Raw genomic sequence first — 22,733 nt, forward strand, 5'->3', positions numbered from 1 at the left:
TAATTATTATAGGAAAAGAAACCATTTTTTGCAGGTAATTTACCTTCAAAATCTTCAACTAACTCGATGAAAACTTGACACCATGCTTCTCTTGTGAGATTTCTGTCCTTGTAAATCTCCAATGTTTTATCTCAGAAAACAAGCCTTTCCTGAATTAAACAAATTAATTTGTCGACATCAGTGTCAAGTTCACTCTCATTTTATACAACTGTATAACAACACTTCACTTGAAATGAAGTTTGCCGGACGAACTGCCTGGTAAACTGCTGGAAAGTGTGAACACACCAATGCTGCGCAGTATACTACTACGCAATTATTTGGCTATTTCGCCATCTGGCGATGGGACGATTGTATTGGCAGTCCGGCGAGTCATCATGACCCTCAATGTAGCTCGCTGCCGTCCGGTTCCCGAACGGCAAGAAAACCGGATACTGTGAAAAGAGATTTACCCGACTGACCATTCTTATATCACATTGACATTGTCCACCTGAGCCCGATGTGTCACCACCTCCCTCCTGACCCCTTAGTACCCTTTGACCTATGTGTGCGAATGTGCATGCGTGTGACGTTCCAATTGCACGCCATGAACCTCCACAAGAGTGTGCAGTAGCAGCAGTGCCGTGCACCCATAATGAAATTAATAAGTATAGTTGTAAACCTGTTCTTCATTGGCTCCAAGTGTTTGTTTTACAGTATTTCTTAAATTAGTTTAAGTTAATTCAGCACCATACACAAACACATTGCCAGGTGATCCCGAACGGACTTAAACATGGCAGAATGGCCAGTTATTTAAGTATGTATGTATTTTATTAAAGCTACTGTTTCATATAATAATGAGGGTGTGAAGGGGCGTACCTTAATTTACAAGTGTTATGTGTCGTTTGCAATATTAACCCATGGCACGTAATCCAATAAGAATAATGACCCTGTTGTTTGCCGTAATGCCTCTGAGAGCGGGCTCTTCCGGCCAAGTCTGTCTGCACATCTAGCCGAGGTAGGACAACTCCGCACACCGGGAACTTCATCTTTTGCATCACTGACCTAGTAATTCCGTTTTCATATTTAATAATCTTAATTGCTTTAATAATGTCCTCAGGGATTGCCTGAGACGTCAGACTTGTTTAACTTAAGGGTGCCATCTGGTCGGGGTGTGTGTGTGTGAGTGAGGCAGGATGATAAGCGCGATGCTCGCTAGTATTTATAGCACGGTATTGCACTTAAAGGCTGTGAACTTGCGTGCAGTTTTTTCGTCACAGGAGAACTGTGAAATTTGAGCGGTGACCGTAACATTTTATGACGGAGAAATGTAGATAAAGGTGTAATGCAAGCTTAGGTGCTTTCAATAATCTGTACCGGTTGTTTTATGCCTAAAAATTACTCTGAAAACATGTGTTTTTAACCATTTTAACTCTTATAAAAATACATTTATAAACTTAATCCAAAATCAAAAGTACTTTTCGGCCCTCAGCGAATTCTTAACTGCTTTTCTTTTTTGTGAGACAAATTTTTGCCTTTTTGAAGGAACATCTTTTTTGTTGGAATAGCTTTTATCTGGCCGGTATTCATCTGGCTGGTATTCATCTGAATCTGAAGATAACAAAAGACTCATCACTGGTTTCATTAGAAAATCGTACCCTCTGTTTGATTATATTTTGTGTTTTTCAGTCATAATTTGATTGTGTCTTTTGTTATGCATGTAGTTTCGATCTTCTAATTTCTCTACAACAGAAGGTGGACTCGCTCTTCTTCGACAACTGCAGGTGGATAAACTTAGTCATAAATAAAAACGGGTGGATTCACTTCCTCGAAAAGAACATAAGTTGGACACACTTCCTGGAAACCAACAGTATGTGCGTTCACTTATTCGAGGACTGCAGGTGTATTCACTTCTGCGACAACTGTAGGTGGACACACTTCTTTGACAACTGCAAGTGGATACACTTGGATAGTTTGAGTAGTTTTCAAATTGTTTTTTTTTTTTTTTCCTGAAGCTCTGCGCATTGTATGTGTGCCCAGGCAGACAGTGCTCAAGTATTTTCGTGCGTGTCACGGGACTTTTGACTTTAGCCAACGAGTAACGTGCGTTCAACCACGAGTGGATTGCACTTCTTATAAACCATTACGTGCCATAGTGCTTATATCTGTTATAATATAAACGTGTGGAGAGGCGGATTGTAACTTGTGAATTTCAATAAATACGTTTCTGATAAACTGTTTCACTTCTTGACCACGTGTCAATCATCTACAGTAACAGGTGTGTGGGATGCCTTAACAGCCCTTGCGGTGTCCTGACACCATCTAAACAGCGTGCCCAACGCTCAGAGCGGGCCAGGTCTGCAATGTTTGGGGAGGAGTAAGGGTCGGTATTATGACCTCCGGCTAAATCTTCAGGTTAGCTAGCCCTCAGATTAGGCTAGCCTCCGGTTAACAAACGAGGGGTGTATTACGACCCATACTTAGCCTGTGGTTGGCTAACCGGAACCTGACGAAGCCTGTGGTGTAATAATGGGTGTGTTGGTAATGAAATAAACCAGAATTTGGTAACTTTTGTTGCAAGACAGTTTTTTTTTCTGGTAGAATGTTAGTCAGCTGTTTGTTTGTATTGTGATTCGGAATGTTTACAGCTGCAGTAAAGAAATATGCCGCCAACTTTATCTTGCAACAGATATAATTAAATTAACCAAAAACTACTTCGACGTCAAACCTGCTTTGTATTAAACCATAAAATTACAATTTACGATACAAAACCGTGTGTTTTCAACTTTACTCTTGTATTGAAACTCATGATTTTGTTAGGTTATATATTAAGCCAAAACTAATGAAGTAATTCTATACAAACAAATAAATAGGGATGACATTTTTGCTAGAGAACACTTATTTCTTTCATAAATTTATTTCATAATCAAATAATATAGACCCTGTTACGGGAAAATACTTGTCGATTTTCATTTCACTGGTGTAGGTTTCATTTTTGTACTAATAGTTTCGTTTCACGTATCCAAATTAATCGGATCCTGATGGAATTAGTTTGTGGTATAGGATGCTTACTGTTTTAATTTAGTAGGTCGAGAGATCCTAGACATATTCACTGGTGAAATAATTATGATTGTAAAATGTATACGAAAGAAATACATTTTTACAAGACCTGACATAATTTGTTTGTATCGTGATATGTTAGGTATTTTGAGTTATGTACAGGATTTTTCAACATTCTAAATTATAACAGCAAGTCTAATGTAAAACAAGACCAACATATAAAGGGTCATGCCGATAGGATCAAGGGATGAACTTGGATACGGGAAACAGAATAATTCCAGTGCTGTTTTCGTTTTGCACTTGGGAGGCAGGTAGATAATAAGTACCTAAAGGTTTGTAAGATAGGGAAGGGATAATTGGGTAACATTTATTTTCACATTCAATTGTATTCATTGAATTATAACCACGTCTGAAGTCGTATGAAGTGCATTTCATTCCCGGCATATGTCCACTGTATTACGAATAAAAATTCACAGATACAACTTCCACGAAAACACGCATTTTATAGGTAATAATAACCCTCGTTTTGCAATTTTAAAATTCACTTATTTACACACATTCTTAAGCAGGAACATTTAAGTTTATATACATTGCATACGTTTATGCAAGGACTTCGTGATCAATTAAAGTCAAATAATAATACACGACTCGATGTGAATAGAAAAGCGTGACTACACTTTCATGTCATGTAATTTTTAATAAAACTTTGACGAATACGGCGAAGCATTTTATATATAGTAATAAATTATTCCATCGCATCCTGCAAATATTCAATAGAATTCCTTGAATAATCATCATCACTATCAACAACTAACCTCGCCTGATACATCGCCATTTTATTTTCTGTCGCTTAGCCTCCGGTTAAGCAGCTAGCGGCCGGTTCATCCACCCGCTAGGTTAGCCGGGACTTTAACTGGAAGGTAGACGTTAACAGGGAGTCATAAAACCGAAATAAGAGCTAGCCTGCGGTTAAATTTTAGCCGGAACTTTGGCCGGGGGTCATAAAACCGGCCCTAAGTAGGGCATCTTAAGTCTCGACCACACACGGGCGACGTCAAGGCCGGGTCCATGTGCTCTTTAAACATTCGGTGGCGCCCATATGTCTCGAACTAACACTTGTAGAATGGACGAGGCCCTATGACCACAACAGTTGTTGTAATATATAAAACATAACCTAATCTCTTGTTAATATGGTAAACTACTGGTAAACTACTTGAAGTATCACAATGTCCTCTGCCCTCTTAAAGCCCTTTTAAAAAAAAACATGTCACAAAGTAAAATAAAGAATTTGAGTTTTTTTTTTTTTACAAAACAAGACTCCAGAAATACATAAAATAAATTTCAATAGGGTGAGTTTCATCAAGTAAAATTATATTATAGGTGCAGGTTAAGTCTGTTGCTAGTGTTTTCTTTCGAGAAGAGGGTTTTATCATGTAAATATTTATTTTGGTAGGCATACATTTTAAGATTAAAATTACACATTTTAATGGCATGTACAACTTACTTTTTCTTCAGAAACGCCATCAACACCAAGTGGCTCTAGGGAGTTATTCGTGTTAGGAAGGTCAAGGAATTTTGTTGATTCAGGTTTAGAAAACCTGGAAAAGTCAGGAATTTTGGAATTCCAAGCTTTTAGCAACCATGAGGAGTTGTGTAAATAATGTGAAAAATTATTAAAATAAATGGTAATTTCTACAAAGTTGTGAAACACTGCATTTACCATTGCTAAATGGTAGAAAAGAACTTGCAACACCCTACAATCAGCAGTGAAAATATAGATTTATGTGACTATCAACTGAGCAAAAAAAAATTTTTAATTTAAGCCAAAAATTACATTTTAAAGTACCTAGTGCACTATTTATGATACACTACCATTATTACATAGATTAGTAATTGAATTGGTACATGCAAGGCAAATTAGGTGGTATTAAATTCAAATAAACATATTTTTCATAAATGTGAAGCCTTATTAGTTCCATTTGCTATGAAATAAAGAGCCTTCTGCTTTTTACTCTACAACACAAAATAAAATTTATTGCAGAAACAGTTATAGATTAAGACAGGCGACAAGCAAGCTTCAGTAGTTGTGTGTGTCTTTGTGGCAGAAAATATGCTGGTAGTTTTTATATTTCTATCTAGACAGCAGCTCGAACACTGATCGTTTTAAGTTTTTTTTAAATCCTAATTTCCATGGAAAACAAACTACACATCCCTAAAAATTAAAAAAATTCTAATGAATGTATTATAGTGTTTCACATTTTTTTTAGTATAACAAACAAAATTAGCAAACACAAAAAATATTAAAAATGAAATTTAGGAATAAATCACAGAAAAATAACAAAACAATTATAAATGAGACCTGCAGTAACAACAAACAAATTTTTACTAGTGCAAAATTTTCATGTTTCTCTACCAAAAATTGCATTCCAACATACAAAACTGTATGATTTTATTTTTTTCCTTTCAATTTACATTTTGTAAAAGTTTTGTTACTCGCAATATAACTCACTACTCAACATGTATTTACAATTACAGACAACAAAGTCTTACAGCGTAATATCACTTGACCGCGAGGGATACCTACGCCTAGTCCCATGGACCTCCTTGAGACAGCAACGATGTTTCAGCCAGCAAGTGTCGTGATGCCATACACTAGCAGCCAGTAGCAAGTTGTTTTTAATGTTCACAAGTAGGTTAAAAAAATTTGAAATTTTTGTATTGAAAATGAAAGTGCACAATGAAAAAAAAATGCTGTATTTTATATAAGGCAATTATTTAAATGGCATCAACTAGGAAAATTTGATTGACTTGCACCCAATGATTTTGTAGGAAAAATAAATGTTGATAACGGAACTGAAATTTACAAGACATGACACAAATATGAGTAAACAACAGTGTCTGGTGTTGGGAACTTCTGTACATTATCCATCCAACACAGTAACACTTCTCATAAATATTATATGCTGCACAATTGATGTGGGATTTATAACTCAGTAGTTTTTGGTGTATTGGAAGAGGACCATTTTTTTAGTAATAAGAATTAGAAAGAAATTTTGCATCAGCATTAAGATATGGAACCTCATAAGTCTTCAACATGAGAATAGCACAATCTAGTTTATCCACATGTAATCTTGACACAGATGCAGACACAACAAATGTCTGTGCCTGGGAGTTTTCCAACACAGTTGTATAAACAAAAGAGGGAAGGTGAGTTATGACTACCTATTGTTTAACTGTGCATCATAAAGAAAAGGGACCACATCTGTAAGACATGACAGGTAGAGAACATCGAAAGTGCTGGCAGAAGAATGAGTGGATACAAGGTTAATACAACAGGCTCAAGCTATGCCTTCCTGCTGTCCTTTCTGGGCAGCATATCCAGACTCTGTGCAACAGCAACACAAGTTCCACCAGGTGTGCACTCTCAATTGAAAAGTGATGTAAGTAGCTTTAAGCTTGTTAAACTTCAATAAAATACTCATTTTACATGCTGAAAAATATGGAATCATTAAAATTAGTATAAATTAAACAGATGTTTTGTTTGATTATTTGTTTAATGTTGTAATAAATCTTAACTTCACATGTTCCAGACTTTAAAGACTTATTAACAAAACATACCTAACTACCATGAAAAACAACCAGGTACAAAAATTATTTTGGGCACATAAGTTCTCTCTGTGACAAGTGCATTTTAAAACAGACTGATTTTTTTAATGTAATAAAACATTATATGTTGAAAAAAAATTCAAGACAGTAAGTGCTTTTAGAGCTAAAAGCTGACAAGACAGTAGCTTATAACTGAAGTGAGAATATAATGAAATTAAACTGAAATGACATTTTCTTTTAGGTATGTCTAAGTATCTTAAAGGCATTTATTTTTAAGCATTTTACATAGTTATTAGTGCATAGAATAAATCTAATAAAAATAAAAACGTGTTATGGCATTCTCTTACTGTGTTCACCTTTCAGTTATTATATTTAAGAGCTAGTATACAGTATACTATAGATATAGTCATATTTACAGTACCATCTCATCATAGAAGTGAAATCAAACAGTGCTCTATGAATATGGTAAAACTTAAATATTAGCCTATGTTGACTTGGGTTATTAACAATTCTGATTGCTACTTTCTGTACACAATGGCGGATAAGAAATATTTAAAGGATGATAATAGTAATCATGGAAATAATATAATACATCCAGAATGTACGAAGCCCATTTTAAAGTTAACGATAGTGATTAGTAACCAATGCCCTTTACTTAATTTGGATATTTATATATATATTGCTATTAGCACAACTTCAATGATGTTTTGAAACTTTTTTACAATAATATACTATAAATTTTAATTAGCTATAACTGTAGTTATGATTTATCACACTCTAAATATTGCTCTATAATAAAACAAAGCAGCTCTCTAAAGGCTCTGAAACAGAGTACAGTACTGCTCAAGTTCTACATGGTCCGGTTTACTGTAGCTTTCTTTAGAGTTCCTTAGGCACTACATCGTTTACATACTTTATTGCTGTTTATACGAGATGGCAGGATCGCAGGTAATCAATTTAGTTTCTAGCACCAGACAAACCTCTTACGTAAAACAACAATAGATTTTACTGTGATAATCTCATACAATATAAATAAGAACCAAGAATAACACCACGTACTAGTCTCAGAGAGCAGACACTTAACTTAAATCACAAAAAAAAAAAAAAAAAAAAAAATCACTCCTCTGCATCATAAGTCTGTATGGACTTGTTTGTGAAAACAGCCATTAGAAACAGCTTGTATATAATCTAAACTTCCACTTCAATACAAACATTTTCATTAATTGTCAGATAACTACAGCACAGCAAAAAACCAGTATTTTGCTAGCAGTATTTCTCAGTAATGCTTTCTACTCTAAAAGTAATTGTTAAAATAAGGCAACTGTAGCTCCCATTCTGCTCACTTCTTTCTTAGATACTTAGATGCTTCATAGTAAAAAACAATAAATATAATGTAGTCATTGCACAAACCCTTATTATCAATGCAAATATTTAATTCACCACGTCAAAATTTTGACACTAAATGAATCAAACAAAAACAACAGAAATTCTATTGCAAATCAAAACATATAGCTACTTCATGAAAGATTATTCACATAATTTTAACATCATATTGTTTAACAATCAAGAAACAAAATGGCAAAACAATTCACACTTGTTTACTGTGCTATTATTCTTCACTGTATTTGTTGCTATTTAATTATCAGTTCATATTGTAAATGTCAACTACAGGAAGACTAATAAAAGTTCCTCAAAATGGGGTTTAGCGTGTACTATTATTGGAATACAAAAGTGGGCTGCTAAATGTTTTCCTTCTGATGATCGATACTCTGAAGCTATAGCCCTGTAACACAGCCCAAATTTGGCAAAACTATATCCTATAAAAATAACAGCATATTAATATCAATTCTTATAAGTTACCTACCAAACTGCACAAAAGTTACTGTATAGAAAGAACAAAAGACTAAAAAGATCTATAAAAATGTGATGCTATTCACCATGCACTAGTAATGTCATTCTCACCACGAACTACAATTTTTATATTTACAGTTAATGTATTGAGCTTTTGTTATCAGATTCGAGATAATAGACAAGACTGTCTACTCTGTAATATTATCAACAATGGGCAAATATAACAATACATAACAAGATACTTATATAAAAATGATGTTCAGTGAAATACTAGGTTGAGGGACCAGGCACTAAATCGAACCAGGACCACCTACATTTTATTTTCTACCATTTGGCTAGCCAAGTCCATAACTTGACATAAAGCTCTACAAATCAATAGGCTATCATTGGATTCACAGCTGATATTTCTTTGGTAAAATAACAAGTTACTGGTACGCTTTCCCTACACCAACAAACAACATTGTGCATTTTTTAATGAGTGATCTGATTAAGGAAAAACTAGAACTTTCCTAGTGTCAATTCGATCTAGTTTCATACTTACAGTACAATACATACACACAAATTGCTAATATTTTACACTCATAGTTTATTTGAATCATTCTGATGATGCCTAAAACTTGTTTTTAATTGAGTGAATAAATATTGTTATCCAATAAGCATCTTAAATTTTGTATTATTATTCTACAGTAGCAACTGATCTGCCTTGAAGACTTAATTTGCATTCATTTATTTACGATGCATTCGTCAAACATGGGGCAGTCCTGCAATAGCTGTAACAATGTTGAAAATACAAAGTATAGAAAATATTTTCTAGTTAAGTCTATCCACATCATTCCGTTACACCAGTACACCCAATAAAATTTGCACTTCAGTATTTTGGTACAATTTCAAATTATTTTGCTGAAATAATATAACTGTATGGTTTTCACTGCTATTTATGAATTTTAAATGTGACAAAAACACTCAAATGAGTGGTTGAATACAATACTCAGCTACAATCCCCTTCTTCATATTATAATTTTATAGTTGGTTGGTACTTTATGATTTAAACCTTATTTTCCAAGGCCATAGTTTCATGAAAGCAAAAGAATACTTCAACAAGCATTAGCACCTGTTCTTTATCTTCACATACCCAAACTCTGAGGTGCATGACTGCATTACATACTATGTGCAAAGCATATTACTAGTAATAACAGCACCACAATATATTAAGCCAAAAACAGAAAGACAATATTCTCTAATAAATAGAAACAACTATCAGTTGAGCCTAAGTTTGAATATCACAGATAAAATATCTATTATGACAATGAAGTTCTTGACTAGCACTCTTGCCTCAATTCGCAAAATAACAGTGATAGTAATATTACATTTATTGATTGGTTCCTCATATTTTTTGAGTAAATGAGACAATTTATCACCGACACTGATTTTGCAATGGCACAATTACATAAACACAAATTTCCAAGTCATTTTGACATATTGATAAAATTATTTGCACAAAAATTTTAAATTAAACACAATTATTTAGCCATGCTGTATAGTAATCACAATAAGGTACACAGAAATATTTTAAAGTAATGTTAACGCTGTCAAGACGCTTTTGTTGAGTTCAATAACACATTTTATTTTAATAGCATGGCCTTGTAACAAAACATACTCACACTTTCCAAGAAAGATCTAAGGTAAAACAAAACTGAAAACATAATTATTACTGTCAAACAACTGATTAACTTAAATTGCACATACATCCTTGAAAATGTTTACTTTCTGAAAAACAAATAAATTACAATGTAGATAATGTAACTATTTATTTTAAACACATTTCAAATGGTCTTGTATATAAGAAATTAATTTTGAAATAAATAATTAATTTACGTAATGTTTTTGGCAACAGTTAAAATATTTTGGAAAAATTTTGTATTTATAAACAGAATAATATTTAATAAGACTGGAAAATTTCCGGGATGGTAATACATTGTGAGAAATTTTTTGGCAATCATGAAATTGTTTCTTGTGGCTATTCTTATTTCCTACGAAAGGTGGAACCATGTGAAATCACTGCTGAGTAATAGGTTTATTTTCAATAATGAGAACTTAATACAGTTAAAAGTTCAACAAAAATCTACAAAGTAGCAGAAGAAAGCTACTTTTTTAATGCACATGTATCGAGCATTGACTATTTATAGTTTTACACCTCTTGTGGTATTCAGCATCTGGCAAACATGCTGGAATAAATAAACATATTACTGTAACATATTCCCTAATGTTTTTCCTCCTTTAATCAATTAATTAAGTTCTTTCAATAAAATTTTACCATACTTAGGCCTGTATATGTAGTTCTAAGAATTCATACCAAATAATAGATTAATGTAAGGATTGATACAGCATATTCATTTATAAAACTATTTGAAATAACAGTATCTTCAAGATTTTAGTGAGCTTTAAATCTTTGGGTACCACATCAGTACTTATAATCTTACCTATACATATATAACTGATAAAAATATAAGGGTGACATTTTTCTGGCCATATTGATTTTATTATGTAGGTATCATTTACAAAGGGATTTTTCGAAATTAAACTCCTAAGGGGTAAAAAGGGGTAGCAAAGTTGATAAGTAAATGTAAAAAAAATTTGGTTAATTTTTTTGAAACTTTATATTAATGCGCTTCAGTACAATTTTTGAATTACATATTTTAGCTTTTTTTTTAAATATAACTTATAAATGAAAGAGTGTGGCAAAGTTTGTATTGAGGAAAAAAAAAGGGTCAAAATTACTTGAAACTTTGCATAACTGCTCCTAAATACAATAAATTCAGCCGTTTTGGAAATTCAATTTTTTTTTTCATGTCGATGGTAGTAACTCGGCAGACAGCAGCCGGGAAACAAGCTGCAAGGCGAGCAGTACCGCCAGCACTGCCGAGTCCTCCTGAGAATTTACGAATCTTCACGAGGTTAACATCGCCAGGTCGACTACCCAAACGGGAACACATGTGAGAGCACACGTTGCCATTGTTGCATGCTGAAGCAACTTACAGCATCCAGCAAATTCAGTTTTATCATTGAGAATAGCAACATCTATGCATTTGTAAATCTTAACTAATTTTTAAATTGATAGTAAATTGGTAGCTAAATTAACAGCCAGTCGTTAAAGGTGGGAGGCATCAACCTAAGAAAGGATTGATTTTCACATGGGCAGTTCAACGTGGCGTGTTCTAGAGCGAACTCCGACATCAGCCTAGTGATTTCAGCAGCAAAGAAATTCTTTATTAAATTCAAACCTACTGTCCGCAGCTTTGTGCTTGTAGACTACACTGTACAGTTTGTTTGGAAATACTTATAATTTCAAAAAAAATGTGCACAAATAGTGTACTTTTTTCCCTCATCATCCGAGTCAGAAAAAACTACCCATAAACCTCTTTCCCAAAACTTGAATTATAATTTTGGTACTACTTGATGTAATTATTCACACTTGGCATTTAAAATACAAGGAAAACTACAATCAGTCACAAAAAAAAAAAAAAAAAAACAACAATCACTCTGCAAAAAGCCTGTGCAACGCCGGGGAATTCAGCTAGTAAAGTAAATAAATAAATATGTGTCACGCTGAGGTTGTGCTCAGACTACTTTCTATCAGCAAAGACACAGACCACACAAGCACTGACACCATAACAACACAGCCACCCAGCAACTTGACAGTCTCCACAACTGATAAAGTTTTCAACAAGAAACAGGGTTTGGCTAACACTTCAGTAGGGTGGGCTACTACTGTGTGTTCACTTTGTTTTTCAAATAGAGTTTATAGTGCAAATGCTTCTTTCTTTAACTACCTTAAAATATGGCACAAATGCCTGACTTAAAATTTTATTTGATGTCATGTTTATACACGTATTATATAAATTTGTGCTATATTTTTGAAGTTACAATATAAATACATATATATGGTTATTCTTTATTGTAAGTTGATTTTTCTTAGAAAATGAGATCAAAAACATGATAAAATGTAAACCTAAACAAAAAAAATATTATATACTGTATGGGTGTACTTGCCATAAAGAAGCTCGAATATAATAATTATTTTAAAATAAACACAAATCACTGGGCTAAAACAATTTCATTAAATAAATCTTTTCTTGAATGCCAATTTGATATCTGCATGAATTTGGTGGAAGCAGCGTTAATATTTTATAACTTTATGTAACTGTGGGTTGATAAAATTTTGGTGATGATGCATACGTGTTATAACGTAGAAATTTACATTAGCTAAAAATGTTTGTTAAAGTGCAACACTTTCAAAATATAGTTCTTTAGAGTGCAACCAGGAAATATCAGACTAGCATGGTTTGATTCACAATAATCTTGTATACCTACCTATAATATTAAATTTAATACAATTTTACATGTTTATTACATTCTTGTTAAATTATACAAAATGTAATACAGTCCATGACATAGAAGCCAAATAAATAATTCTAGGTAATATTCAGAGAATACTATATTTGCTTTTATAACTAAATTGAGTATATGCAGTGGCATAACCTGAAAAACTTTATGATGCGGACTTACATTTTCAATATTGCTATCAGGGGTGCAACAACAGGGGGGGGCAAGGGTATTTTGCCCCCCCCCCCCCCCCTTCTGAAACCTTGAAGTGGGGGCAAACGGGGGCAAAGAAAGTGCTGTGTAATCAATTTTTAGATAATAAAACTGCTTAAATAGCACCATTTTCCACCTTGAAATACAAATTTTCCCGGGGGAGGACCCCGGACCCCCCGCTTCAATACGGGGGATCGATGAAGGTATATTGCCCCCCCTTTGGAAATTTAGTTGTTGCGCCCCTGATTGCTATGTAAGTTTATTTTTAGTTTTAATGAAAAAAATAATAACATTTTTTTAGGCACATTGAAAACTTTTAAGGGGAATCTGTAATAAAGCCAACAATTTAACCAAATCATCGAAAATTAAACTTTGCTTCGTTTTCTGCCATCATTTTACGGTAGCAAAAACCAAGTTTATTAATTTTTTTAATTCACTATCACTGCGATGATACATTTAAAATAAGCAATGTTTATTGCTACCATAAGAGATATTTTACGTGAGGAAAAAACTGAAAATAATTAGCATAATATAACAAAAATCCAAAAAAGGTTAACAACCATCATTTTTTTTTTATCGTGGATTTCTCGTTTTCAGTAATAGTGTGGCTGAATTCTATGAAAACATGACAGTGAGTATTTTACTTTCAGTAAGGAACCTTATTTTCCAACCAATTTAAAGTTAATTTGGCCTGTTAGTATTAGACTGTTAAAGTGAACACGTTTGAAGCAAATAATTGATTTATTTTCCTCATCCTCACACTAAACCCTAACATTTTGCTTTGACTAAGACAATATTTAATTAGGAAATTATTGAAAATGTTGAATTTTTTTTTGTTGAGATAACTGTAGTTTTATAAAGATTGTGAAAAAACACATGTGTTAAACTAAAAATAAGTATTTGATTTTTTAAAATAATATGCCCTAAATTTAAACAACTCTGACAAAAGAGTTAATAAGTTAATTTTACACAATACTATCCTAAGCAATACTAACATAAGCAATCTTAAAAATTGTACTCAATTTTCAAAAAGATAATTTAAAGTGCATCACTGTTTTATAAAATCACACATTTTTCATAAATATTCGTTTCTATGGCTCGCACATGTTTTAAAGCAACATGTGTTTCATTAATTGTTTTCTAGATAATTATTTTTGAAAACTTATAAAAACTGAGTAAATATTTAGGTTACCATTATATTCAGTTCAGAAAAGAGATGCAAATTAAAACCTAAAACCTTTTCAGTAACTCTCCACAAAAACTAAGGTGCTCTCAGATAAAAAACATTCCTTGTATTTTTTATTAATTAAATAATATTTAATTAAAGAATATATTTGATACATTTATGCCTGAGAAGAGACGTTTTTAGTTATGTTAATGCAAATATTGAAATTTCCATTACCTAACACTAACTAAACTTGGATAACTACATTAGAAAATTTACTGTAAGAGATGCAAATTAAAACCTAAAACCTTTTCAGTAACTCTCCACAAAAACTAAGGTGCTCTCAGATAAAAAACATTCCTTGTATTTTTTATTAATTAAATAATATTTAATTAAAGAATATATTTGATACATTTATGCCTGAGAAGAGACGTTTTTAGTTATGTTAATGCAAATATTGAAATTTCCATTACCTAACACTAACTAAACTTGGATAACTACATTAGAAAATTTACTGTCAAAATAGTATGTCCTAGGTAACCTAACAGAATTAAATTTAAAAGCTTCTAGTTTTGGATTGTAGTAAAACAGTTATTTCAAAAATTTGTACTAAAATAAGAATTAAGTACTTAGTCAATAACTGAAGGAATATTTTGAAATCTCAATTAGGTTTTTTTTTTTTAAGTAACATTATAGAGGTATACACCAATTACAATTACTCAAATGCTGATTATTCATCACAAAATTTGTTATACCTAAATTATTATATCAAACACAGATGTAGATATTTCAAACACAGTTAATTTTTTCCTTTGGCATTTTTGTTGTTTTATTTTTAAATGATCAAATTAAATTTGTTCCGTAATTTATTATTAATAATCAATATTTCCCGATAGGTTTATGAAAGTTATTTTACACTCAAAAATTTGGGCTAGGAAAAAAGTGTGCTCACTAATTTTATTGCTATTGTATTTGATTAAAGTGACATTTATTTGCACCGTTGTTAAACCACAGAGGACGGAATCGTAATGGAATCCGAATTTTAACTGTTCTCTTTATAAATTTAATTGGGTTTGACAAGCCAAAGCATCTGTTATCAAATTATTATTGTCAGTCAGAACATTCTTTGCGCTCACTGCAGATCATCTAGGCTATTATAAATTTGGATGTAAACAAAAATGTTTTATAGGTTCTCGGGGCAAAACTTTTGTTTGAGGTTGTTTTCCTGACATTTACATGGTACATAGCTCAATAAATAGTCATTTCTGTCAAAATGAGTCATTCTGCAATGTATACTGCAGCTGGTGTAAATATTGTATTTTAAAGAAACCTAATCACACAGCTCAATGTAACTTGTAATTTCAGTTACATATGAAAATATCAAATTATCATCCTGGAAGTCAATTATTCAAAAATTTCTAACATTTTTTTATGCTCTTTAGTAATATTAATACTATTTATCTGTAAAATGTATCTGAACATATAGCCATAGTGGATACTCTTTTTAAAATTCAGTTGGTAGTTTTCATTTTATTTTAGAACTTTCTTGGATAATTTTAGACCTTTCTCCTCTAAGCAACATTTTTCACAAAAATTGTATATAAATGAATAAATATTACGTAAAACTCTTATCTGTTTGCCAAGTGTGAAACTGTTTTACGTAAAATTTTCTCATGTTCTAACACTATAACTAACAAGAGCACATGTTAATTGATAGCCGACAAAAAACAATCAAACACGCTTTTCTCAACAATAGCATCAACAACATTAAAATTTAACAAGATCTAGATGTAAAAATTTTATAAAAACTACATCTTGCAACTTAAAATTTCTCAATTCTTATGATACTTCTAATAAAAATATATAATAAAACTTTTTTGATGAAGCGGGACTGTCTTTGGTAACATAAAAAATTATAAAACATGTACAGCCAAAAAGTTAGTATACTTCAGACAGCATACATGTTTATAAATTTATATATATAACTTATCAGATACCAATAAAAAACAAAAAAAAAATTAAATAACTCATGGCATTAACCATACACCATAGAGTGGGCTGACCATTCACTTCTGACACCGTGAAACAACACTTCATTTTCCATTCAAATATTACAATAAAAACGGGGAAAGTTGTGTGACAGATGCTTGCATTCTCGGTTTTATAGGAAACACAGCTGACCACCAAATGTATAAATTGAGCAAATTCTAATGTGCTACGGTTTTGATTAAGATGACTGTGTTTTGTTCGGGGCAGCCGTAGCAGAACTAGAGCTTGGTGTTCTCGAGGGCGGAGGTTGAGCTCCTTCGCTTGAACCGTGACTACCATTTGAACCAGTTCCAATTCCCTGATTCGTGTTCATATTGTCACTTGTGTGCACCACTGTACTGAAGTAACGTTCTGTCCAAACAAACAAACAAAACACATTAGTACACGTTTCCTTGCATTCAGTTGTTGATTCACAGCTCAACACCTTATTTCATGACACTGAGAGATACCTTTTTTAAGCATACATTTAAAAAAAAAAATTTTTATTTACATGTAATAAGGACAACATGAGAAAATGGTTCTATGCAGCATTTTATTAAAATAAAAGAGCAATTTTCATGCAAACTGAATTTAACTTCCACATATTTCAACCGGAAATATCCCCCACATTATTAGAATGCATCATTAAAGACTTAAAATGCATAATTCCAAAGAATGCCACCAATGGAATTACTTGCATATTTACTTCACTATTAAGTGTGGCAGAAAAGTAATTAGTTCACATTACACAAAAATTAGAAACTCTTCAACTTTCCGCTACAAGTGGACGATGTGCACATCTCATCGACAATCAAAACATGACATTGACAAGCATCAACTTGCCGACGTCACTGCAAGCCTCATCAGTCCATAGTCTCTAGACAAGTCTTGTGGCAGTCTGCCACAGCAATGGAGCAGCAGAACTTTCAACAAATGTGTGTTAAAAATGTTTTTGTGAAAGTCACGAAAATGAAACATTTTGAAAGGTGAAATGAACTCTTGGAGAGCATGTTCTGTTGAGGACAATTCCTCTCTTGTTAAATTTTTAAAAATTAGATGTGGTTTGGAACTTCTTGCATATCTTGAATGGCTGGAGAAATGTTGTGGTAAAACATTTATTGACTCAGGCTCAGCGGGCTCAGAACAGGCCTCCCGTGCAACCTGCCGATAATTCTACGCTTTTCCTGCATTTTTAACTCAAAAGGGCAGTTAAATAGTTACACAACCCTGCTTCTGTAAACATACTGTTCTTTGTTCATGTTTCTTTGACAGACCACTTGATAGTGACTTCATTCCATGATTTTCAGCAGTGAAACAAAGAATGGGAGAGAAGTCTTCAAGAGTGTAAAACCTCCAATGCAATAAGTTTGAAGGATGTATCCCTGTCTTTAAATTTAATAATAAAAATTGCAATTATATAGAACCAGTCTAATTTCTTTTCTGCCAACATTTTATTTTGTGTAGATTCTTATTTTTAACATAATCTATAATAGATTATAGTGCTCCTGTGCTCATGCATATTGTGTGGAAGTTGATTTATCATTAAAACTGGTCAAGTTTTGTTAGCTATAGAGAAAAACAAATAACTTGAGTTACTATGATGTTTGAAGACAATAACTACAAAAGTTATCAGTATTATGAGCTACACATTAAATGAGTTTTTGAGGTAAGGAAGTATTCTTGTATGAAGTTAGGTATCATGTTTATTAGGATTTGGGAGACAATGTTTTTCCCTTCCAGAGAGAGCACAAGTATAAATATGGCTACAAAAAGTATCATGTTTTGTTTATTTGATTACTTAATTTCCTAATGTGTTTAATAGTGCATTATTTTGTAATAAAGTGTTACACGTAAAGAAAATACTGAAACATGTATTAGACAAACCAATAATTTCCAACTTCATGTCACAAAAATTTTTGCTTGTTCATAATTTTAATTTTTGCACTAAAATTCATAATTACCACACCAACAATGTTACAAATAGAATCGTACGCAGATGTACTCATGCCACACCAGCTAGTAGGTGCAAAATAATTGCAAGCTACATAACAAGCTGTCTACACTTACAAGAAAATTGCTTTCCAATACAGTATGTCCATAAAAGAATGTCCCAATTATAAATTTGAATAGTATCAACTGTAAGTGTTGTAGAGTTTTGGTTCAAGGTCACAATTAAAGAGTAACTCAAATAATTTTAGATAAGCCCATGGGTGAGTACTGCTTTGTTATTTCTCGTTTGCAGCACCACCTACGCAAAATGGCGACTCCTGAGCATAAAGCGTTTTGTGTTCTGCAATTTGTTACGAGTAAATCTGTAATATCATTTCAACATGCGTGTTGTTTAAAGTATAATTGTAGTCCCCCATGTGGCAAAATCATCTGCCGATGGTCGCTACGACAGAACTCTTTTTCGCTGGTGTCCATGTTCACCTGACATAACGCCTTGCAATTTTTTCCTTTGGGGCTTTATAAAAGATTGTGTCTATGTTCCGCCGCTACCTAATGATTTGCTAGAGCTGTGACACTCTTTCCGAGTGTCCCTCCTCTCTTTCCTTTTTTCTCTCTGTGTTTTTGTTTGTTGACGCGTGGGCATGCTCGGTTAGTAGACGCGTTGCCTTTTCTGTGTGCGAACGTCGGTGTTTGTTGTGGTTTCTGCCTGGTGGCGCCGCACGGCGGGGGACTTTGGAAGTTCCTGAGTAGTTGCGATTTTTTCCTCGCGCGGTTGTTGGGTTGGCAACTGTGCGGTCAGCTGTGGGAAAAGTGGTTTTTCTGGTGACTTCGGGGAGAAGTGGTTGGTCTTGTCGCCTCGGCCGCTGTGGTGTGACAGGGGTTTGAGAAGAGGGTCGGTCGAGGGGGGTGAGCGAGACGAGACTGGCCGGTGGAAAAATTTGGGTAGCGGCAGCGAAGTTCCCGAAGCCAGGGAAAAAATGGGTTTGCTGTAGAACGTTTGTTGTAAAGGAGTGATCTACGAGAATCTACATGGACGATTGTGTGCAATACATAGGTTTAGGTTCTGCATGTAATGTATGTAGTTTTACTGTGTAATCAAAAAACTCAAAGTTTTTCTTCGATATTGTCAGTGTTTAAACTTCATTTTAAAACACTCCTTTTTATTTTGCACATGTAAAACATTTTGGGAACAGTGCGTCAAAATATTCAGATTTATATCTTTCAGCTACTCAAATTTTTGGAATGCTTTTTATCAAACCAACTTTCAGTTTTTCCAAAGTGAATCAACTATAAAACATCACTTCCACTGGTCTATCCTCAGACAACTAAAATGACAACTTCTCCAGTGATCTAAAAGAGGATGATTGTGTTTACATAAAGACCACGTGACCATAAGACAGTAGGCAACTTTTCTCATAAACATTCAAAAATTAGTACTCGGATATCCTTCAAATTACTAAAACCTAGAGCTGAGCGGGATCCCGATTTTTTTGGGAAAAAATAGGAACATATCTTTTCCGAAACGTTGAGCGAGAAATAACTTTTTCCCAAATGCCAAAATTATCTTAAAATATTTTCAGAGGAAGCACTTTAACGTAAGTCCATAATGCACGCAATCGAAAAAGTAACCATTTTCAGCAGTTTAATATCAAAACTATTAACAGTGGCACAAACACGTTCACAGGTATGATCATGAACAGGCACTGTATTCATCATTTGAAACATACAACAAATAATTGAAGCTATTGCACTACTGTCACTAAAGGTAGTGGAACGAATCGCATCCATGATTGTAACATGTTTAACGTGTAAGAAACAATTATACATTTAAATGCACTTACTGCATTTACCCATTAGACTATGTATGTTACGACTCGTGACTCGAACATAAATAAAAGTGCCAGATTCTAGCAGAAATTTGCTGTAAATGTGTTTGTAATATGTATTGCAAATTTGGTACGTAGCCATCGCAAAAAAACTTAAATGAGTAAATAACTGGAGTTTAAAGTATAGATATGAGCTAATTTCACCACTATTTCGTAAATAAGGCTTTATGTTTTAAATTAGTGGTTATCATAAAATTAAATGAAAATTTAGTCTTACTTCGTAATATTTTGCGGTTTGTGAAAATTATATTCCTCTATAAATTTATAATCACTAGACTTGGGCATACACAATAAAAATGACACAGTGTTTTGTTTGTAAAAATAAACAATTTTTTAAATTTGTAACCGAAAATAATTTCCAGTCCTGTCACGTTTCCAGCGGGAAATTTTTTTTGCAGCCCAAAATTTTACGAAACTAAAATTCCCCATTCAGCCCAGCTCTACTAAATATTTTACAAGCTTTTGAATGCAATGATAATAAAGATTAACTATAACTTGTAACAGTAAACTAGTAATTACAAATAAGTGTTTTTCGATGCTAGTTAATGTGCAATGTTTTTTTCTTCGTGAATTATTCAACATCTTAAACCAACCACTTTTTTACAAGTCACCGAATAAAAAATGCTTTTAAGAGCTCCTACCAATTTGTAACTTCCAGTTAGACCGAAACAGATGTTTATATAATGGTACAAACCGATGATGTATCCGTGGGGTATATTCTTGTGTGCGATGTTCATTATCCGGCAAAGCTGCATCTAGAACAAAAATATTCGACTTTTCTACCAGTTAGTCAATGCTTTCTAGAGTCTACATACAAAATTTTTTAACGATTCTGGAGGCTAGTATTAAAATCACTAAACATAACCGAAACTTTAAAAGTTATATGATCAGAGGTTTAAACTTATCAACGTTTGTTGTGGTCTCCTGTTAGTTTAGACACTGTAGTTAAAAGTTATTAAGAGATTCAAATGCAAAGAATCGCAAAGCAGCAAATCAGCAAATGACCAGTACACAGGAGAATTCTTTAAACTGATCCAAATATTAAACTGAGAATTTTTTTAAAATATTAGTTTAAGAAATTCATAGCTGCTTGGAATTGACAAAAAAAAAAAAATACTGAAGAGCCTGAAAGCCAAAATTACATTTCAGTGTAGCAGAGTTTAAGCTAAGTATCTGACTGGTTCAATTTTAAACAGTAAAAAATCCTGTCCAGGAAACAACATTTTCATGTTCCACAGTTGTGGGCACAATGAAAACTTTCATGTAACTGTTCTATACTGACATTATAAAAACAAAATTCTAGGCTAAAATTGACCTCGCACACATTGTATTGTAATATCATGCCTGGTTATAAAATTTTAGATATATCTTCCTTCCAGTAGAAAATCCATGGCACTAACCCAGAAACAAGAAGGCCATTTGGCTATGTCAGTCAAAAGTAAGAAACACCTCAAAATAATAACGTTATTCGTGAGTCTCTGTATAACACTATATTTAAATACACAGGCAAAAAAAATTAAAGTTCTGACAAGACAGTCCTTTACTTGTTACATTTCAATGCAGATGAACACTTTTTTAAAGCAAGGCAATTCTAAGTTAAAAATAAAATAGTATATAGGTAACTCTAATTTCAATAGTAAAAGTGACTCACGAATTGTAAGTCTTCCAAAATTTAGCGCTTAATCGCAAGTAGTTTAAGATATTGAATAACTTTTCAACTTATTTCTCAATAATAATTGTCACAAAAAATAAAAGTCCTGAATAATTGTGTGTGCATTGGTGTGTGTGTGTGTGTGTGTGTGTGTGATGTGTATATGTATTTATGCTTGAATATGTGTATGTATGCATATACACTCACACATGCATACACTGTGTATATCTAAAACACATATCAAAACTGTTGGTACATACGTAGAATATATACAGATGGTACATACGTAGAATATACTATATAGATGAGGCAATGTCAATAATGTAGGTACCTACGTAAATGGTTCTGTTTATCACTAGAGTCATTAACATGCAATGAGATACACTGAATCCCACATATGTGGGATGCCATAATGGTGATAAGTGCATGGTATACAACACACTATACCTACGTTGTGGGAGTAGTGCTAGATATGTTGTGTATCTACACCCAGTTCACTAGTGCATGTGCCATTGTACCATACCAGTCAACATCCTGGACGATACATGGCACTGCAGTGCAGAACACCAAATAGGTAGAGTGAACTGTTGTGTGTTCATCTAGATTACAGTTCAGTGGTTAGTTGTGTAGGTACTTTGATCATATGGCGTTTCCCTTAAGAAGTATCCATCATATCTTAATGTACACTTAATAACTCTAGCAATAAACTAAAGGAACAAAGTTTCACCATAAGAATCAGACCCCGGATTGATTGCAAAATTTGCAATGGCAACTATATTATTTTAATAAATATTGTTGAATCTTGTTGCTTGTCCTTTTTCCTTTAATATTCATATATTAAATTTTATTTTCTAAACTGACATATGGCTATAGAATTTGTGCTAGCATTGAATTAAAAAAAATATGTTTGATTAGAGTTTTATTACTACATATGTATTAATATAAAAAACATGTGTACCTGTAA

At 33.0% G+C, this 22,733-nt stretch overlaps 1 protein-coding gene across 9 annotated transcripts in view; it reads right to left on the bottom strand.

Moving 5' to 3' along the window:
• Window positions 1-1,920: 1,920 nt before the first annotated feature.
• LOC134529603 (nuclear factor 1 X-type) overlaps window positions 1,921-22,733 on the bottom strand; it is a 608,051-nt gene continuing 587,238 nt past the window's right edge. For 5 of the 9 annotated variants that reach the window (XM_063363877.1, XM_063363874.1, XM_063363881.1 and 2 more), the window contains one exon: window positions 1,922-16,654. In XM_063363877.1, coding sequence (XP_063219947.1) covers window positions 16,482-16,654 — 173 coding nt within the window. In that variant the 3' untranslated portion in view covers window positions 1,922-16,481. Of the gene's footprint in view, window positions 16,655-20,812; window positions 20,874-22,733 lie in introns of all 9 variants that reach the window. The other 4 variants (XM_063363875.1, XM_063363872.1, XM_063363878.1 and 1 more) reach the window with 3 other exon arrangements.

The sequence above is a fragment of the Bacillus rossius genome, chromosome 2 (assembly GCF_032445375.1).
Source record: "Bacillus rossius redtenbacheri isolate Brsri chromosome 2, Brsri_v3, whole genome shotgun sequence".
Classification (NCBI taxonomy): Eukaryota; Metazoa; Arthropoda; class Insecta; order Phasmatodea; family Bacillidae; genus Bacillus; species Bacillus rossius.